At 35.8% G+C, this 15,179-nt stretch overlaps 1 protein-coding gene across 4 annotated transcripts in view; it reads left to right on the top strand.

Annotated features, from left to right (window-relative positions):
* The window catches only part of LOC130897326 (probable E3 ubiquitin-protein ligase RNF144A), a 60,320-nt gene that overhangs the window by 29,150 nt on the left and 15,991 nt on the right, over positions 1–15,179 (top strand). For all 4 annotated transcript variants that reach the window (XM_057806117.1, XM_057806118.1, XM_057806116.1 and 1 more), the window contains exons 5-7: positions 4,291–4,561; positions 12,442–12,604; positions 13,522–13,874. In XM_057806117.1, the coding sequence (XP_057662100.1) occupies positions 4,291–4,561; positions 12,442–12,604; positions 13,522–13,874 (787 nt within the window). The remainder of the gene's footprint in view (positions 1–4,290; positions 4,562–12,441; positions 12,605–13,521; positions 13,875–15,179) is intronic.

Genomic DNA, 15,179 nt, shown 5'->3' with positions numbered 1-15,179 from the left:
TTAATGGCATTTTAATTGTTTGAATATAATGTCGAGGTCAATTTTTCTGTTACAAGTTGTAATAGTGTGTGTTACTCTTCCAACACTTTTCTAGCTTAACTACAATTAAAAAGTGTTAAATTAATTACAACTTTAGCATCAGGAATTATTTCTTATTTCTACCTACGAGGTGCGGCTATTAATTAACGAGCCGAACGCTGCTACAGCAATTGCACGCGTGCGCCAAAGGTTAACGACAGACATCTGAAGCCTAAAAGTGCAAACAATGCAACTGAAACTTACAATTTATTAAAAAAAGTTTAAACCGAGAATATCTTTGAAGAAGATTCACGTTCGAACGCTCATACACGCGAAAAATTGATGGAAATGTTGAATCTATAGGAATTGACAAACTGGTGCCTTAAATTCGCACATTTGATCAAGAAGCTCGGAAAAATATTGCAACGACTCAAAATTATCAAAAGACAATAACATGTAATAAAATCTGGATTATAAAGAACAATATTTGAGTGTGTTGAAGCTGTGAAAGACAAAACGGCGCGCCTTCTGAAGAGTCAGACAGATGTCGCCATCTTGTACACAACTTTACGACAATCATATTATTCATGAACTCGTTTCATTATACTTTATCTTGTAACCTTGTAAAAAATAATTAATTCGCATCAAGTGTGTATCCGAAAGAGCACAACGAATAAAAGCAGTTATAAATGATCAACTGAGTTTCCAGTTTTTGAGGTTCAATTCCAACCTGGCAGCTGTAAAACTACGAAAAAGAAAATAAATGAAATGATAAAGGAAACGTGAACGCAGATGGAAAATACTGAAGAAGGAATGAGTAGGTAGAACAGATTAGAGTAAAAAGGAGCTTATACTTAACATAAAAAAACTGAATTTATATTTTTTTTTTAAAATAACTAAACAGAAGATACGAATTTACACGAAAAATACAAAATGTGCTTAAAACAAAAGGAAATTGTAACCTCGCGGTCCTGGAAACGTTTTAATGAAAAAGCCGGCTGGATATTTCAAAATAGACATCCTAGGCTTATATACAGACCATTTAGGTCCATAGCCCTTCAATTTCTCTCCTCTTCTTTCGGTCCCAATCTTTTTCTTTTTAGCTCTGGATGTTTGACTCTCTAAGATATTCTTCCACCGTCATTACCCACCCTGACTGTCAAATTAGTAAAATATTTCGTTTGGATTCAACTATTATCAGTGAGTTATATGAATGTCACCTGTCACATAAGTAGTATGGAATGAACGCGACTTGAACCTGGGACCATCTTCCTTATACTTTAGCCACTCCGCTACGGAGACCTTGCGCACTAATCCACAAAGTATGTTTCTTTACGCATTCGAAATAGTATCAAAAGTACGTACTTAACGCTCGGTAACAGTAAAAAAATTTTTTTTTCTACTAAACGTACTTTAGATGCACTTTCGAGTGTATAAAACATTCACTCTGGTGAATATCGGCAGAACTTGTTTAACGTTTATTTGTATATAATTTTTTAGTAGCAGGCGATTTATTTACAGTGTTTCTTCCAAATCCAAAAGTCTATTTATTTATTTCTTTTTGTTCTAGAACTCTATTTAGGTATATAAATGATTTATCTAAACACAGTTAGCTTTAAATAAATAGTCGTAGTGAACAGAACGAATTAGCAAAGTAGTCGAAGAGTTTAAATAAATTACTGAAGTCATAGTGACAAGTGAATTATTGTAAGTTTAGTGTAGTGTATAGTGTGTAAATAAATTGAGAACGTAAGAGATTGTGTTAATTATTCACCCTACGAACATTAAGAGTGTGAATAATTACGAAAAACGTTACGATAGACTAGGACGCATATAAGTCGGCTGTGAGTGACTAAAATATCTTCTTGTATTGAATCTGACGTTTAAAATTCGAATTGAAACATATATCCGTATATCTATTTTGAATTTTCGGTGCTAGAAAAAATATTATTTGAATTTCGTGCGTAAAGGACATTTTTCTATTCACGTGATTGTGATTACAAGTTGTTACATAAATAACTATATCTTTGTAACCATTTTCAGTGAAATTTTCATCAAATCCACTTAATAAGTTAACAGAATTTTCACTATTGATTCATTCACCCACCAACCAGCTATTTTCCTTGATCTGCCAATTTTCGTCATAAAATTTTGATATGCCACGAAATATTCTGCATCCTACTGATCGTAAATCTTATTAAACTTGATTAAACGCGATTTTGAACATTAAACTCCAACACGTGCTTGTGTGATATCTAAGCTATCTTTATCTAATTATATCTTTCCGTATAATTTTTTAATCGAACCAATTTTATTGAAAGTATGCGAATAGAACGGGGGATTTATCTGTTTACGTAATTGCTGCAGTATCCTATTAGCGTAAAATCATAATCCGCATTAATGTCTATAAATAGATAGAATCTATTGCTGGAGGAAGTGGGATTTCATCATTACAATGTAATATTTATAGACAGTTTGGAATTCTGTTCAATCAACTACGGTTTGATTTGACTTTGACACCATTTCACGCCCAACGCCATCACTCGTGAAGTTTTTCACATACACGCGATTCATTCTCCGATGTATGTGCAGCACAACGCCGACTGACGCCTGAATGTCACCAATGGAGGAGTGTGTAGAGCGAGAACTTTGAAGTTGCCTACTTTGCCTAGTTTCTTCTATCCGCGTAGCGCCTGCACGGAGCGATCGGAGGTTGAAAGAAAAACGGCCCTTTTATTATACAAATAACCAAAAGTCTTCTATTATCTCCAAATTCAAAAATATTTGGAATTGAGTGCCGCGTTTAGGTATACAGCTGAATAACCCGACTAGATTTTTTTGGAAAGACCCGATTAGGACCTTGACAAGGACCTGATGAGGATGTAACGCAGATCACTAATTAGGTCCTGTTCGGTTTTACCTTATTTTAGTATAAAGTTTTACTTTACTCCTAATAAAATATATAGAGTACAGTACTTCTGTTTAGATTTTATTTTTTCAGTTTTTGCCTCGTTCGATTGTAATCAGTATTCAGATATGCAGTTATTCGGTTGTTAATTAATATACATGTTAACACATCACTCAATAAGTCTTGTGTCTAACTAAAATCGATTGTATTCATCAATCTTTCAAGAGCAATACAATCATTCCAACGTTTCTCTAACTTGCTTCTACAAGGATTTGTCTTTTGCCTCAAAATATGCTCAGTTCCAGTAATTGCTTCTTCATTTGAGACGAATTTCTTACTGACGAGCATTTTTTTGACATCAGCGAATAGCCAGTAGTCACTCGGCGCCAGATCTGGACTATACAATGGATTACGAAGCAATTCCAAGTGTAATTCGTTCAATTTAATCATCGTTGCCGTCGACTTGTGGATGGGTGCATTCTCTTGGTGAAATAGTGGTTTTTTCCTTGTTTTTTGCAATTAAACGATCCAACAACTCGATGTAGTATTCGCTATTGATTGTCTCTCCCTTTTAGAGATAGTCGATGAAGAATATTCCATGCGTATCCCTAAATAATGAAGCCATAACCTTCCCAGCTCACTGTTGTGTCTTTGGACGCTTCGCACATGGTTCATCGGCTTTAGTCCACTCAGATGATGATCATTTTGATTCCGGAGTGAAGTGATGGATCCATGTTTCATCCCTTGTCGCATATCGACGAAAAAGTTTGATTTATTACGTGCAAACATCTCCAAACACTGTTCCGAATCATCAACAAGTTGTTATTGAAAAAACACACTGTCTTCGGATATCTGTACGGCCTCGGCTATCTCTCGCAATTTACGGTTAGGTATAACCAGTTTGTGGACTTTTTCGATGTTTTTTGGACGACCAGCACGTTCACATCGGTGTCTGTACGACCACGTTTAAATTCAGCAAACCAAATGGTTTTTTTCGATAGAGCAGTGTCCGGATAACACTTTTGAAGACATTGCTAAGCTTGTACAGTATTTTTTTTTTTCATCAACAAGCAATGATTAATTAGCACACGAAATTATGTTGAATCCATATGAAAAGTAGTTTACTTTTAAAAGTTGGTACTTCATAAACGTCATATGAGTTTGACAATGACAGCGCCGTGTGTGTGTCAGTCATATGATTTATTGAGTGATGTAAGAGCATTTTGTATGGACATTAATAAAATCAGCATTTGTCAAAAGGTAAAAAAGAAGAATTATTCAAATGTCACTTGGACATTCGTATTATTTCGATAGTGTACGACAACTTTTTATCTAATACATTAAAATTAGACTTTTTTTTACAGAAATGCGTCGTCTTCTAGCAGTATAGAACCACTTCAACCCGTTAACAGATTAAGAGTATCGCCTAACGATTCCCATTTGCGTATGTGTTCGCGTTGTTCCAGTCTATTAACTTTAGCTTCGAGTTCGAGATATTCTTTAAATTCTTCAACGGGAGGTTTCGTTGCGGTACCACCCGGCGAACCACCGACGTTATGCAAGCTCTGCTTGTCCGAGGTGCCTTCGCAGAATGTCATGCGGATCGGGCAGTGTGAGTGTGCCTTTTGCTTAGAGGTAAGAATCTTATTATATGTAACAAAAGTCATCGTATTCCGAAATTTGATGCGATACATTATACCTATTTGTTACTAATTAAAAAATCTATTTTTGTCTATCCGGTTAATAGTAAATTCAATTAGAGATGATCAAAGTTAGACTCTATCCTCACTATAATGCTGTGCAAAGCTTGTTCTCGATCCGATCTCGGTTTGATCAAGTATTATCAAGTAAAAAATATGATATCATACGAAGGTAGAATCGGTGTCTTGCAAACGCAAGTACAGGCTTATTTGTTCGTCATTATTTTATTGTGTCTTCAGTGTTCACGATTGTAGTTTAGTCCCAGCTACACCCAGACTTCACATGGGTGAAACCAAGGAACTATCGATTGAAATTCGTGCAAAAAATCTCAATCTAGGCACAAGTGACAATACCTCGACGTACCGTGAACTACAACATGAAAAAATATGGACACCAGGAGCTTTGGCGATTGTATTTATCAGTAAACGTGATCGACGACTCATGGGCCCAGAGATCTCATTGGGCCAACGAACATAAAAAGGCAGAAGATGGTTTAGGGATGTTTAGGAATAGGGGGGTAGTATGTAGTACGTTCTGGCCACCGCCTGTTGACAACGATCCCAAGGATTTCTCGAATAGTTCTGAAAGAAATACCTCGACGTACCGTGAACTACAACATGAAAAAATATGGACACCAGGAGCTTTGGCGATTGTATTTATCAGTAAACGTGATCGACGACTCATGGGCCCAGAGATCTCATTGGGCCAACGAACATAAAAAGGCAGAAGATGGTTTAGGGATGTTTAGGAATAGGGGGGTAGTATGTAGTACGTTCTGGCCACCGCCTGTTGACAACGATCCCAAGGATTTCTCGAATAGTTCTGAAAGAAATACCTCGACGTACCGTGAACTACAACATGAAAAAATATGGACACCAGGAGCTTTGGCGATTGTATTTATCAGTAAACGTGATCGACGACTCATGGGCCCAGAGATCTCATTGGACCAACGAACATAAAAAGGCAGAAGATGGTTTAGGGATGTTTAGGAATAGGGGGGTAGTATGTAGTACGTTCTGGCCACCGCCTGTTGACAACGATCCCAAGGATTTCTCGAATAGTTCTGAAAGAAATACCTCGACGTACCGTGAACTACAACATGAAAAAATATGGACACCAGGAGCTTTGGCGATTGTATTTATCAGTAAACGTGATCGACGACTCATGGGCCCAGAGATCTCATTGGGCCAACGAACATAAAAAGGCAGAAGATGGTTTAGGGATGTTTAGGAATAGGGGGGTAGTATGTAGTACGTTCTGGCCACCGCCTGTTGACAACGATCCCAAGGATTTCTCGAATAGTTCTGAAAGAAATACCTCGACGTACCGTGAACTACAACATGAAAAAATATGGACACCAGGAGCTTTGGCGATTGTATTTATCAGTAAACGTGATCGACGACTCATGGGCCCAGAGATCTCATTGGACCAACGAACATAAAAAGGCAGAAGATGGTTTAGGGATGTTTAGGAATAGGGGGGTAGTATGTAGTACGTTCTGGCCACCGCCTGTTGACAACGATCCCAAGGATTTCTCGAATAGTTCTGAAAGAAATACCTCGACGTACCGTGAACTACAACATGAAAAAATATGGACACCAGGAGCTTTGGCGATTGTATTTATCAGTAAACGTGATCGACGACTCATGGGCCCAGAGATCTCATTGGGCCAACGAACATAAAAAGGCAGAAGATGGTTTAGGGATGTTTAGGAATAGGGGGGTAGTATGTAGTACGTTCTGGCCACCGCCTGTTGACAACGATCTCAAGGATTTCTCGAATAGTTCTGAAAGAAATACCTCGACGTACCGTGAACTACAACATGAAAAAATATGGACACCAGGAGCTTTGGCGATTGTATTTATCAGTAAACGTGATCGACGACTCATGGGCCCAGAGATCTCATTGGGCCAACGAACATAAAAAGGCAGAAGATGGTTTAGGGATGTTTAGGAATAGGGGGGTAGTATGTAGTACGTTCTGGCCACCGCCTGTTGACAACGATCCCAAGGATTTCTCGAATAGTTCTGAAAGAAATACTTCGACGTACCGTGGACTACAACATGAAAAAATATGGACACCAGGAGCTTTGGCGATATAAAAGGTTCAGGGCGGCCTCAAAAAACCACAACCGCTGAAGATAAACGTATTGTATTGATGAGTAAACGTGATCGACGACTCATAGGTCCAGAGGCCCAGGAATAACAACTCAGATCAATTAATCCAGGGATCTGCGTCGAAATAAAATTAAGACGTTGCAGTGGGTCCAAGAACATAAAAAGGAAGAGGTTTGGGGATGTTTAGGAAGAAGGGTGATTGGAGACCCGTTAAAAATGGAAAGGATTTTGAAAAAAGATGGCTATACTTAGGGAAAATATAGGACGTTCTGGCCACCGCCTGACGACAACGATCCCAACCATTCCTCGAATAGTTCTGAAAGAATTGGACAGGAGGAATCTATTGAAAGTAATGATTTGGCCGTCACAGTCGCCTTATCTCAACCCGATTGAGTTGTGGGACAAATTGAACAGGGAAGTCAGAAAGCAGCGTCCTATATCAAAATCAATCGTATTATTTTTATTTGTTATCTATCACGCCAAGTATAGGGTGGGTAAAAACTATTGATCGATAGTCTACCAAGTTCGCGAATATTTATATCAGCAACCGTCACCAAAAAGTCGTTAAATCGTCGTAGCGTTTAGTGGAACGATTTTCGTAGTTTGTGTATCCTTCATTTTTTGTAATTTTTTAATTGCAAATTCGCCTTCAAAATCGGAATACAGTAAGGATTTTTTAATTGTCTATGATTGGCTCCGATTTCAAATAGATAAAGACGGATATTTTGAATTCCGATTTTGACTTCGATTTTCAACAATGTCCTTTTTAAAAATATATCGGATCTTCGGTAGAAAACGATTGGCAGGTGCGGTAAATTGAAACATTTCTAGATACTCTACATAAGTATGTTCGAAATGTTCTGTTATGTTGAATAAAATTTTCTTCGACGTACACCAAACCTCCAGGAACATAAAATTGAATGATAGAATAAAAGTTGTTTTAGACCAGATAATTTTAAACTTAATTTTACAAAATTGTTCATCTCTAACGGTTTCTTTCATTAGGTTTTAACATTCCAACGCATTTAATTATGTATTCAACAATAATGAATCTATGACGACATTTCATATTTTTTCAAATTTCGTTAGCCTCCTGGGCACACTTGAACTTAGTATATTTACATTAATTAGCTTAAAGTAAACATCAACGATAACTAGCCAATTTTAACAATAACTCTAATCAGTAGCCTGGAAAATTATGTGTATACGAGGGTCATAATAAACTCCTCCTCATAGTAGGCTCGTTTTTCTTTACATTCAATTCCTGTATGTAGCTGTGGATGTACCGAAACGAAAGGTTTTTAAAAAAAAATCAATCAAATTAACCACAATGTGCTTTTTGCCATACAAAATTTCACTTAAACTTCCTACAGATTAACCCAAAAATTTGTTGCGTCACGATAACGTCATACTTTGTGAAGATCTGAACCAAGATCTCACAGCAACCGCCGAATTAAGATTGCTAAGGGTAAAAAATGCGCTATAGTCTTTTGCGCCATAAATTTTTTTGTCCAAGTGAAAACCCTCTCGCCGCCTGCGTTCCTGAATCTTGCCTCCTCATATTTTCGAAAGGTCTTCTGGACATAGCACCTGGTATGCTACATGTAAATCCCGGATCCACCAGTACACTCCTGGAACGAAAATAAAAACAGTCAAAAGAGCGAACCGACTCGAAAAAATGCAAAGACCGTTTCATCGGCCGTTTTTTGAGATATTTGATAAAAAGGAAACGAATTGACATTGTTCTTGAAATTGAAAAGACCACGACAAGGCAGATGAACCTCGTATTTCACGTTTTGTTAATCAGAGACCATTTCATCGGCTGTTTTTGGGAGTTGTCATGGGATTGTGTGCATCGACAATCTTCCAAAAGCTAAAACAATAACATGAGATGATTATCTTTGATTGATAAGGGAAAGTTGCACCGAAATGATCGCGTTAAAAATAAAATGAAGCGCTTTCTCATCAAGACAACGCACTTTTGTACATTTGGATCTTCGCTTCAGCTAAAATTCGCGAATGGCACTTCGAATTGGTTGACCATCCACCGTATTCACCAGATCTCAGCAACATTTATATGTTATGCATATGTAAACGTCTATTTTATGGAGAAAGACGGTTAGGGGTGTTAAAAATATTAGAGCATGGCTGGACTTATAAACTCAAAAGGATACTATGTTGAAAACAAAAAATTATTATGGAAAAAGGTATCTTGTTTCTTTGTAAGGGAATAAACATTTTAGACAACCCTCGTATGTTTAAATCCATGCAGTTAAATGCTTGTAATGACGTATAAAAATCCAATAATCAATTATAATAATATAATTTAATGAAAATACTACTACCAATAAATTATCAACATTTATAATATCATAAACAATCCTCTGTTCTCAATTTTGAATTTAATGTTGTCGTAAAGGTCGAAAGTGGGGCTCTTCTCAAGGCAGATTGTTGGGGCGACGACCAATTTTTTTCAATCCATTTTTCCGTTTTAAACGTTGAGAGGAAATTGTCTTCGGTCGTTTTACGCTTTTTTTTTTAAATCATTTGAATTAGTCTGAATCTTGTAATGTAATGAAAAAAAAAAAAATATTTTCCATAATTAAAGAAGAAAGTTCAAATTTCTCACGAATGTCAATGTGAAACAACACGCGTTTATAAGAAAGTTCCGATGGGTCAAGTTTTTATTGGTACTTCTGTTATCGAATTAAAGACAGTGCAATAAAATAAATGAATAACGATAATATTATTCCATTTAAATATCTCTATCGTTATTGAATAATTTATTTTTCAATATACGAGGTTGGTTTGATAATAAACGTGGGACAGAACACTTCCAATATTCCATATTTTTTTTTGAAACGAATCAAAAGAGGCCTAAATTCAAAGAAGATGTGGTATGCACTAAGAAAAACATAAAAAGGTCTGTGAAATAAAATACTCATACTCAAAATTTGTCTCTTCTCCATGTTTACCAAACAATTTTAACCGTTTACTAATTTACTGTTAGTTTATATAGAATTTCGTTTTCGCAACATATAAAAATCAAATTTAAACGCCCGTGATTGAAAAAAATATTAGTGACTCACCCTAAATGCCAGTAAAGCCGCAAGAGCCCTTATTAAGTACAGAAACGTCGTAGGGAAGAGTTGGGTTTGTACTCAAAGATACTGCTGTTAATATACACGACGATAGTGACGAAAGCTTCATGTTTAGAGCAGAGGTGTCAAACTCAATTTCGCAGAGGGTCGTATATTGAATTTTGAATTCGTAGGTGGGCCATTGATTGAAAATAAAAAAGTTATAAAACATCCGTAGAGGAATCGAATGCAGTCTAAAAGCTCTAAACAACATGATTCTTCTTTCTGTGACACATTGCGATCGAGGGCCTTATTAACTCTTGAGCCTGGCCCTTTGACATGACTGGTTTAGAGAATAAGTCATCAGTGATAAACGGAGACAGACTTGGTATGACCTAAATCCTTCTGTTGGATTGGCTACCTTACAAAAGAGAAAACTATAGAAAAGGAGGTACACAGAAGAAAACAAAAATACTTCTAGGAATCTATAACTGAAGACTACAACTTGAGTAAGAACAATTCAGGAATATTAGGAGTCTTGTTGGGATGTTGCTACTTCAATGAACACCTGAAGATGCAACGTGCAGATTCTGCTACGTAGAGTACGAAACCTCAATTCACAATCACTACACTACAATCTTTCGCAGCTAGAGCGATCCCACATTCTAATTATTATGAAAAAAAGATCATCTATAAACACTGAGCATACCCAGAGTCGCAGCAAGAAAAGGGATGGATCCTTTGGGTTGCAGTACATATGACGTTCTGAACTACATGCAACCCCTGAGAACTTAGTTTTTCTCCAAACTGCACTTGTACATAATATGCTGGTTTTTCACAGTCATTACTGATATTTAAAAGTCTAGCAGATGATAAAGTGTATTGATGTAAATGGTGGGCATTTTGAGCATTTGCTTTGAATTTTTTTATTTTTGTTTACAAATTCGTTATTGTTACATATTTAAGGAATAATCAAATTTTTTTATTGATTGAGTTACACGAATCAAAGAAGAGTAACTTTTTTTTTGTAGAATTTAACGCCTTTTAATATTTTTTTATTATTTTAGTTGTAAGTTTAGCCCAGAAAAAGTTTACTTTGATTTAATATAACAAAAACAAGTGTAACTAGCGCCCTCTATTACCAAAGTGCAAATTATGATTCCTCGTGCCAAAAAACGTGAAATTGCCAATTTTCAAAGAGAAATTGTGAAAACATAAAAAATTATTGCGAAAATCAAAATTTAAATTTAAATTTTGAACACACCGTAACTCGGAAACTAGCAATATTTGCATGAGGCATGTTGAGCAGGATCATCATATTTTGAGGTCCAGAATCTACAGTTCGGAGATTGGATATTCTTAATGAATCACCCTGTAATTTTCGAACTGTTTACACAAATAATATGATACAGTCCAGTCAAACGAAGACTTGGCTATCGGAAACATACACCACAGGCGAGTATATAGCAGGTTTCATTTGAAAATGTATGTTGCAATAATTTCCCTTTTGGTACTTTCTTTATTTACGGAAAAAGTCGCATAGTGTCGAATCTGGTTAAACAGTAAGTTGTTCCCCTTCCAACCTTAGTTTATATCATACCTTGTACATTAAATTTTGTTACATTGTCATTGAAATCATACAAATATTCACTACCGAAATTAAAATTTGAATAAGGAGCCGATATAATTAGCTTTGTTCGCACAAGCAAATCCAGAACTAGTTGAACATTTTTCTTAGTGCAAAAAATACGGTTTGTAAGAAGTCGGTGACTGATTTGTTTTTCTTGACAATCGCCTTTCAAATTTTTACAAAAGGGAAACAGAAACGAACAAGTTCGGAACAAACTTCTTTTCGAAACGTTTACCCTTAAGGTCTATAGATTTTGCATATTCTTAAATCAATTCTGAATTCCACTCTGAAAATAGTGACAGTGATAATCATACGTGCAGGTGCTTGTTTGGGACAAATTGGGACTCTATTGTTTCTTTGACCTGCAGCTTCTACGTTGATTTTTTCTCCATTACTTGTACTACCTCCCATATTGACTTGTTCCAAATTCGATTCCTTATTATTTCTCCTCGGTCTTCCAGCAAATATTTATTTTCAGTTGTTCGAATTCGAAAATACTCAAATTGGTAACGTTTTCAAAAATTGGCTAATTTGGCGCGATTCCACAAGTTTCTTCTGTCACTGACTATTTCTTCTGACTATTGAACTCTCGGTTAGAGCCTAATTAAATACGTAAGCTATGGATAATACATACTATTCCAAACGTCACTTATTCAAAAACATTTCCTTATTACACTATTTAGTTGACTTGTCGCGGTATTAATCATAATGACAATAGTTGATGCTAATGTCGATGAATATCAGTCGTCCGCTATATCGATTGCAATTTTTAATCCAAGTTGACTCACTTGTGGGGGGAACTGTTTCGTCCCCGCTTGGTTATTAGTCTGGCACAGCTTTATAGTTAAATGATTCATCGTATTATTATAAAACGATTAACGATGCAGTCAATGGAAAAACTGGTTTATGTCGGTCAATTTTCATTAATACTCGTAGGTCTGACGCACTGAAAACGTGTAAAATTCATTGTTTATATTTTCTTTTCAGTGCATGAAGGCTTATGCAGAATTCGAAGTAGGCCAAGGTGCTTATGACATTTCGTGTCCCGATGCGCAATGTTCCTCTCAGGGAATTTTAAATGAAGAAGAGATAAAAAGACTGGTTGGAAACGATTTATTAGACAAACATAAAAAGTATCGACTTAATAGAGGTAATTGTACATATTGAAAAATAATAATCGCGTCAGGTGTCATCCATAAATTATGTCACACGAATTTCACGATTTTTCAATTACCCCTTGACCTTGTCGCGTCCGTCAAACGTTTGTAATAGTGGTTTGAACAGTTTTCAATTCTTTATTCAGTGGTCAACGGAATCGAATGTGTGGGAATGTGCGTGGTCCAAATGGAAAAGCACTTTTTCTTCAAATGCGTTTCATTCCTTGCAATTTCCACCTTTACCGTATCAAGGGATGAAGCGTAGTCCTCGCCTGTTACTGTTTTGCATTTTTGAAGATGGTCGATTAAACTACGAAAGCGTCTTTTGCAAATTGTTTATTCGTTTCAGGAGTGCGGATCCAGTTTTTATCTAAAGCAGAAGTTCCCTCTTAAACCATTTTCAGAATATTTGTTATCAGTTTTAGTCGATACATTCAAATACACTCTTGTTGTAGAGCTTCTCTTGGACCCTTGGGGATCCACTCGGACCACTTTCGGAATCACATCTAAAACTATGAATCGAAGCAAAAATTTGAGGTACGATTTCTGTTTAAGCTGTTGGCAGATTTTGGTAAGGAATTCCGTCTAGATCTAACCACATCTCGAATAGATTCGATTTTGTATTTCGTAGCTTCCGATAACTGACATTGTACAACGCGCTTTCACCTCAAAATCCATCGATACGTGCATTGAAATTCGTCAGTATTCGTAGAACATGCCCAAAGTGTACCCATTCTAATACATACTTGAACCTCAAGTTTTTCGAGGTTTACTATTTCAATACTTTAGAGGTTCCAAGGCAGACGACTCCGCGTACCCTTTGTCACACTTTTCCTCTCAAAATGTGACGTAATTATAGATGGCCTCCAATCGTTTGTGTTTTATATTATCTATTTTTATATTATTGCAGAAGTAGAATTAGATAAGTCGCGTACGTGGTGTCCTCGAGCGGGTTGCGAGACCGTCTGCAATTTATGCCCCCAACAGAAATGTTCACCGCAAGGGGTGTTATGTCCCACGTGCACGTCGAAATTTTGCAGCAATTGCAAACTTGAATGGCACGAAGGGCTTTCCTGCGATGAATTCGCTAAACAGATGTCGAAAGAAGGCAAAAGCGAAGAACTCGGAATACCATTCGATTCGGATCTCATCAAGTGCTGTCCCATGTGTAACGTTCCTATTGAAAAAGACGAAGGCTGTGCCCAGATGATGTGCAAAAGGTGTAAACACGTTTTTTGTTGGTACTGCCTCGCCAGTCTAGATGTAAGTACATTAAAATTTTGTTTATTTAATTCACAGGTTAACATTAAATCAATGTGATAAGTGTCTAGTATAGAAAATTGATTAAACTTCATGTTACCTTCGCGGCAGCTAGATATGGGCCGGTGTTTTGATACCGTAACTTTGCCACGTCAATACTGCCAAATAAAAATATCAAATTATTTTATATTTATCGTTCATACCATGCCTACGAAGAAACATTTCGAGCATTCTAGGCTTAAAATATAATTAATATCAATTTCGGGATTATATTTGTATGACGTAATCAAATATTATGATCAGCAATGATTTTTTTAGATATCTACACTCAATTAAATGAAAATACAATGCAACGCCTCGGGTGTGCTAATTTATGTGTGTCATTTTTTTCGTATTAAAATATACTCGATAGAAATATTGCAAAAAACTAGAGTTATTGATATTTTTTAGGTTAAGTTAGGTTAGGTTATACTTCATACTTACTTTTTTTCATATCAAGAGTCCCTTGATAGAAATTTGGAAAAAAATCTGGGATTAATATTTTCAAGTTAAGTTAGGTTAGGATTTCTTTTCTTCGTGTTTCTTCCTTTTTCTTTGAAAATCACGCAACGTTACAAAAATTTATATTTGTTAAGCTAGATTATGCTAGTATCACCTTTCTTCATACGTTCTTTCTTTGAAACTAACGTAATGTTAGAAAAATACATATTTTTTAGGTTAGGTTACATTTCCCCTTCTTCGTTCTTCATACTTACATTTTGTCATATCAAGAATTCCTTGATAGATGAAAAAACTAGGGTTAATAATATTTTCAGGTTAAGTTAGGTTAGGATTCATTTTTCTTTGAAAAACACGCAACGTTATAAAAATTTATATTTGTTAGGTTAAATTATTGTAGAATTACCTTTCTTTATACTTTCTTTGAAATTCACATAACGTTACAAAAGTCAAGATTTTTTAGGTTATCTTGGGTTAGGTTTCCTTTTCTTCAAATTTCATGCTTCCTTTCTTTGAAATTCACGCAACGTTACAAAAATTTATATTTTTTAGGTTAAGTTAGGTTAGGTTATACTTCATACTTTTTTTTTCATATCAAGAGTCCCTTGATAGAAATTTTGCAAAAAAACTGGAGTTAATAATATTTTCAGGTTAAGTTAGGTTAGGATTCATTTTTCTCTCACGTAACGTTACAAAAATTTATATTTGTTAGGTTAAATTATTGAAGAATTATCTTTCATTATACTTTCTTTCTTTGAAATTCACATAACGTTACGAAAGCAAATATTTTTTAGGTTATCTTAGGTTAGG

Source organism: Diorhabda carinulata, chromosome 8 (genome assembly GCF_026250575.1).
Source record: "Diorhabda carinulata isolate Delta chromosome 8, icDioCari1.1, whole genome shotgun sequence".
Taxonomy (NCBI): Eukaryota; Metazoa; Arthropoda; class Insecta; order Coleoptera; family Chrysomelidae; genus Diorhabda; species Diorhabda carinulata.
This window is presented reverse-complemented; position numbering and strand designations above follow the sequence as displayed.